We start from the raw sequence: 6,561 nt of genomic DNA on the forward strand, positions 1-6,561 counted from the left end.
TGCACAGAAACGATTTGCTCCATCCACCGGCGCAACGGGGACGAAGTGCTCCTCCCTGAAGCCGCCTGGCCAGAGGTGTCGGAGTAGATAGGAAGGGGAGACAAGGAGCGCGCGGGGCGGGAGCGGAGCGCGGAGGCGTCTGCGGAGTGCAGAGGCTTCTGAATTCTGACGCACGCGCCGCACTGAGGCGCGCGTATCGCGTATCGCGCTGAGGCGCGCACTTTTCAGTCGGCGCTGCTGTATTTTACCGGTGTGTTTTTTAACCAGCCCTGTTACTCCCATAACGCTGCCGCGACACAAGCGGAAGGAGAGCTGTACCCGTTCACCCCTCCATGCACTGCTGCTACTTGCTCATTCTTAAACACGTACAACAGAATGGCGAGCCGGGCATTGGCCCCGCCTTTAGCCCCTAAGACTCATGGGAAATGTGGAATCGCGGATGTAAATTTCCTCATCATAACTGAGGGATGTAATGTTGATTATATGGTTACTGTTTGTAGTTTTATGTATGATACCTAGATTGTCAATAAGTAAAAAAAAATGAAATAAAAACACCATAACTGAGGGACTTGTGAACAGAATAGAGGTCCATGCTGTTTGACAGATGTTGACTCACTCAAATATATGAGCCAGAGGCAAAGCTGGCTACACCCACAACGGGCTAATGAATTGCACTCATTCTGGGATGCTGGCCGTGATCGGTCAGGATGACAATATGGCCTAGCCTAACATATGCGCGGCTTGTACTCTGACGCGGCTTGTGTATGTATAAAACTAATTAAACACGTGAAAATGGGTGGGTGCGGCTTGTAATCGGGTGCGCTTTGTAGTCCGGAATTTACGGTAATTATTCATTCTTGGCAAAATTCTACATTAATAAATGTAAATATAATCATAAAGCACTAACTTTACTCATTTTTTCAAATTTTAAATTTTTACATAAAACCAATATTACACTCCACTAACAAAAAAGCCCTCAAAACAATTTCACTGAATTGTTGGCATGAATTAAAAAAATAAAAAAGGGTGCATGCGCACTGATGCCCATCCTTCCGGTAACCGGTTTGCTGAGTATAAACCTTTGACGTCACGTCCGGTTATCTGTCGCTTCCGGATGCGGTGGGACGGTGTAGAAAACATCGCACTTCTAAGGATTAATAAATTACACACGCAGTCGACCGAGTCACCGGAGACGATTTTAGTTACTTTGATGGCTTTGATTAGGAGAATAGAAACCCTTGAAGTCACCTGATTTTGTACTGAAGTTGCTCGTGAGCTCATCGTTTTCGTGTTTACGTCTTGCTAGCTTAGCCCCGGTTAGCTTGTTTAAATGTCCGGTGCGCAGACCGCTTCTGGCTCTGAGGTGAGACGAGGACTTGTTGCTCCATAAGGCAGGAGTTGTCCGTTTACACTTCGGTAGAAATACTTTTTTTATATATTTTTATATGAAAGACAACTTTTCTGTAATAGGAAATAGTTGTTTTGTTTGAGGATTAGCTTCGGGGGGGAAATATTCGGTCTCTCAGGATTCCTCGGGGAAGCTTTTTCCAAAAATGGGTGTAATCCGGACTTCGTTCTCCTCCGCGGACTGCGAGCTGGAAGTCGTTGTTAAATAGTCCTCCGCTGTTCGCCGGCAGGATCCTCCGTGCGACGCGGACAAACAGCGCCGGGACTCGGTCTGCGATCAGCCGAGGTGAAGGGCATCTGCCCCGGGTCATTTCTACGGACGAGCCGGTTCTCCACTTAACAGGTGAGTCCGTCTGTCAGTGATGCGGCTTTGCAGCGGCTTTACCGGCAGTGAAGGCCATTTACCTGTTACTGCAGTTATGAGGAAGTACAAGACATGATGTTATTCATTGATGAAGACACCAGTGATGATTGAGGAAAACTATCAGAAAAAATACGTTTTAAAAACAAAAGGAAGTAGTCATTACAGTTATTATTGTAAATTATTTTTTATAAATTTTAATTTTTAATAAGTATTTTCATCATTTACTAAACGATCAATTTTTGAGCCAGCTGGAGGAATGTTTTTAGGATGAATGGACACTTTGTCATTATTATAACTTCAACTACATTTGGAAATTGTTCCTTGGTCAGTGCATTCCCTTTACCTTTTTGTGAATTTACTTTATATTAAAATTACTTTTTTTATGAATAATGCACTGATTAACAGGTATTTAAGAGTATATTATTCAGTCATAGCTAAAAAATGTAAACAATTGCTAAAAAATGTAAGACTAAATGAAAAGTTAATCATTTAGTCATAAAAACAGAAATTACAACAAACTAATTTACTAAAATGTGCATCAATCATTAAAATCAAGAATTTACAATTAATAAAGAGTCTTAAAATGGTTTCAACCAAGTACTAATAAAAAATATACCAAACAGGAATGAAAGTTTTCTTCCAAAGTGACTTTGTTTTCCTCAAAACCACGTTGGAACGAGCTGCTTTGGACAAAAGTCTCCTCTGAAAAAGCAGCTGAAGGTCTTTTTCACACCTGCAGCTCAAATGTTTTCCAGTAAAAATGATGAAAAGCTTTCTGGGCCACACCTCAAACTCTCGTGTTAGATTCCTGACTTTTTTCCATGATTACTGGTAGGATCAGTGTGTTTTTCGGCTGCAGATTCTGAAACACCTGGTTTCTCAGGCGTTTCTGACATCAAGGTTTTTTTAAATGGCTGTGGAACTTCATTTAAATTTCATTTTTACTGCGGGACAGAACGAAAAAATATAAATCTGATTTATTACCTCTGAATTATTGCCTTTTTAAAGGGTATTTTAGTGTAAAAATGTCAAATTTTAACAATGAGTTTAATTTTTGTTGCGTTTTGTTTCCATGAAGTGGAAAACAGTTTTAGAGCAAACCAAGTTGGTTTTGAATTGGAACTAAAAATTTAAATGAAAGGCTTGTAAATGTAAATGGTGGATCTGTCGGAGAGACCCGGTCCCATCCTAGGCCTTGCTGGAACAGGGGGGCTGTTGTGTTGGTGCAGATCCAGCTGCACACTGATCCCGTTGTTCTGGTTCTGCTCAGGGAAGGATGAATGGCCTGTCTCTCAGCGAGCTCTGCTGCCTGTTCTGCTGCCCGCCCTGCCCGAGCCGCATTGCAGCCAAGCTGGCCTTCCTGCCCCCGGACCCCTCCTACACCTTTCTGCCAGACCCGGAGGTGGCCCCCGCCGCGCCCTGCGGAACGCAGGCCCAGCGCTCGCAGACCGGAGCGGCGTCCACGGCCGGAAGCGGGAGCTCGGTCGCCGCGGAGGGGAGGTGGAAGCTTCACCTGGCGGAGAGGGCCGACTTTCAGTACGGCCAGGCGGAGCTGGACATGATGGAGGTGCTGTACACTCGCTCCAGCAGGGGGAACAGGATCGGCTGCATGTTCATCCGCTGTGCCCCCAATGCCAGGTGAATACCGGACCTGTGGGTTTGTATCTGTGGGCGTGTCCCCAGCTTCCTTCCTTCCTTCCTTTCGTACATTCATTTACTTCGGCGTCACGCCTTCTTTAAAAGACACGCCTCCCTGTTGACGCGTGCCAGTCTGAAGAGTCTTCCTCCTGGTTTTTCTGACAATCGAAACATTCTTTCATCTTGATGAGTTGAGATGAGTTTCCACTCGCTCAGAACTGATCTTAGAAAAATGAACTCAGCAAAAGAAAAAAGATGCTTCCAGGAAGCCAGACTGGAAAACCTTCATGCTCTGCATTTTTCTCAGGTCGCAGACTTTGAAGTTTGAACCCTGGAAGTTATTCGTCAGCAGCTGATCTCTGCATGTTTGCTATCACGAGTCTGGGATCAGTTTCCTGTTTGACTTTCCCGGCTTGTTTTGTTGACCTACTGACACCCCCCCCCCCCCCCCCCCATCTTGTACCCCCAGATTCACCGTGCTCTTCTCCCACGGCAACGCCGTCGACCTCGGCCAGATGAGCAGCTTCTACATCGGCCTTGGAACGCGAATCAACTGCAACATCTTCTCCTACGACTACTCAGGCTACGGCGTCAGCAGCGGGAAACCTTCAGAGAAGGATCTGTACGCCGACGTGGACGCCGCCTGGCACGCCCTGAGGACGCGGTAAACTATCCTGAAGATGGAAATCGGAGGTTGCATCCCGATCAGGGATCAGAAATTCATTTTATTCTCATTTTTATGATCAGAGCTCTATATTTTCAGCCTGTTATTATAAATAAATACCACTAGAGGTTTGCATATCACGAACAGATAGTGAGTTTTGATTGGCGTAAAGCATTAGCAGAATCCAGCTCTGTTTTGAACAGGAGGCGCACAAAAACGGTAAAGTTAGCAAGCTTTTCACAAATTCAGACTTACAGGATCAATAACTCTATGAATAAACGTTTAAAACGGACAGCAAGTGTTGCTATTGGTTATAACACTAGTTCATTTTTTGATGTGTTAGATCGGGACTTGGAATCGGATCAGAGCCGAAAAGACCTGAATCCTCTGTTTTCCGGCTTCATGAGAGTCTCGCTGTGAATAAAGTCAAACAGACTGAAGTTATTTGTTCCCATCAGGCTTCTTTGAGCTTTTTCTTCATGAAACTGACAGAAATCCAAACCGTTCGTCATGGTTTTAGGTCGTTTTTCCCTCAAAAACATAAACCACTGGAAGAAAAGTGTCTAAGGAAGTCGTCGTTTTTGATTCCCTATGCAACCAGGTTCTGCATAAGCCCGGAGAACATCATCCTGTACGGCCAGAGCATCGGAACGGTTCCCACCGTGGATCTGGCCTCCAGGTACGAGTGTGCCGCCGTGATCCTCCACTCGCCTCTGACGTCCGGCATGAGAGTGGCTTTTCCGGAAACAAAGGAGACCTACTGCTTCGATGCTTTTCCCAAGTAAGTCGCGGGTGGCGTTGGCGTCCGAGGAAACGAGAAACTTCACCGACTTGATATGCAAAGATTTCTTTTTCTGACGTTTTGCTCCAAATGTCCGTTTTTTTTAGCATCGAGAAAGTGTCCAAGATCACTTCTCCGGTGCTCATCATTCACGGAACCGAAGACGAGGTGATCGACTTCTCGCACGGCCTGGCGCTGTTCGAGCGCTGCCCCAAAGCCGTGGAGCCGCTGTGGGTGGAGGGGGCGGGGCACAACGACATCGAACTGTACAGCCAGTACCTGGAGCGCCTGCGCCGCTTCATCCTGCAGGAGCTGGCGGTGCAGCATCCCTGACGTCCGCCCTGCTGTCTTCCTGCGCCCCGAAGAGGTCGTCGGGCCGCAGATCGCCTGACCACAGAACAAAGACTGGAGGAGACAACCTGACGGACCGGGGCGGTCACTGAAGGCCCGTTTGTTCTCTGGTTCCGGTCTTTTGGTTTTGGTGTTCTCACGTGAAGACCTTTAGCTTTTATCCTTCTGCTCAGGTAACGGTTGTTTCAGCGTCTTCTCCACCTTCAGAAGGTGCAGGAAACGCTTCAGCCGATGGTTTTGGCAGCGACGACTGCAGCTAGCTTTAGGTTCCACCTCATCATCAAACCCGGCGATGAAGATCCATCGTTGGGTTTCATCCTCTCAGAACTTCCTGCTCCTGTCAGGAACGGGCCTCGCCCCGCCTGACTATTCCTGATTGAATGTTTCCCCTTTTTTAAAAATAAAAATAGATTCAAGTTTGAGATTTCCATGAAGTTTTGGTTCAAAAACACTCAACAGTTTTCTAACTTTGTAAAGCAAAAGCACGGTCGGACGTTTTCCAGCGTTTTTTCTAACGAACAGAAGAAAAACTTTATTGACAGCTTTGCCTGCAGCAGCAGAAACACTGCCTGCACTTTCTCAACTTAAGGAAAACTGGACTTTTCCAAAAGGAGATCATCGTTTAGGTTCTGTCTGTTTTTGTTTTGTTTCTGGGTTCTGGTACCCCCCAGAGGCCGGATCCACTATTCAGCTGGAAGCTGCAGCGTTTTCCTCTGCAAGATTTTTTTCTTTTATGGGAATAAAACAATAAACGTCACCAAAGTCTGAATTGAAAACCAAAAGCATCTTCTTAAAGTGGGAAACCTCCGTCTGCTGAAGGCCAGCAGGCTGCTGTGATGATGGACTCTTGATGGTTTTTGCTGATGACTGTTGTGAAAAACTTCAGGTCCGCTTTTCTATTTATTTACCAAAGTTCTGATTTTTACAGAATCGTCCTGCAAAAAGGAAATCCAGAAAAGGCCTTTGGTCCTAGATAGTCTTTTATCTCCAACCTGAATCCGTGTGGATCGTCTGATTCTGTTTTTCATCACGTCGGCTTTCAGAAAGTCATGGAGACATGAAACCAAACTGTAGCTTTCATCATCGGAAATCCAAACCTCTGAGTTTTAGGGAAGTTTGAGGAGCTTGGTTTGATGCAAAAGCGTCGGGAATCACGTTCATATCTTCTCCCTAATCATAGTTTATGACTTTACAACTTCTTAGTTTTGAAAATTTTTTCTTTCTTTCTGTGGATTAAAGAGAAAAAGTCAATAAAATATTTTGTGTGTTTCTTGTCAAAAGTGAGTATTTTGTTCTGACTCCTCGTTTTCATTGAGAACAGGCTTCTTCCTCACCGTCTCCTGTCAGGCTGTGTTT

At 45.5% G+C, this 6,561-nt stretch overlaps 1 protein-coding gene across 1 annotated transcript; it reads left to right on the forward strand.

The window, feature by feature from the left end:
* The first annotated feature begins 1,102 nt into the window (after positions 1 to 1,102).
* On the forward strand, positions 1,103 to 6,485 carry abhd17ab (abhydrolase domain containing 17A, depalmitoylase b). The gene is made up of 6 exons (XM_023954533.2): positions 1,103 to 1,363; positions 1,638 to 1,750; positions 3,042 to 3,409; positions 3,879 to 4,073; positions 4,675 to 4,854; positions 4,962 to 6,485. Exons 3-6 carry the CDS (start codon positions 3,048 to 3,050, stop codon positions 5,185 to 5,187), a joined length of 963 nt encoding a protein of 320 aa, XP_023810301.1. The 5' UTR covers positions 1,103 to 1,363; positions 1,638 to 1,750; positions 3,042 to 3,047; the 3' UTR covers positions 5,188 to 6,485.
* The last annotated feature ends 76 nt before the right edge of the window (positions 6,486 to 6,561 follow it).

The sequence above is a fragment of the Oryzias latipes genome, chromosome 4 (genome assembly GCF_053564925.1).
Source record: "Oryzias latipes strain Hd-rR chromosome 4, Olatipes_Hd-rR_3.1".
NCBI lineage: Eukaryota > Metazoa > Chordata > Actinopteri > Beloniformes > Adrianichthyidae > Oryzias > Oryzias latipes.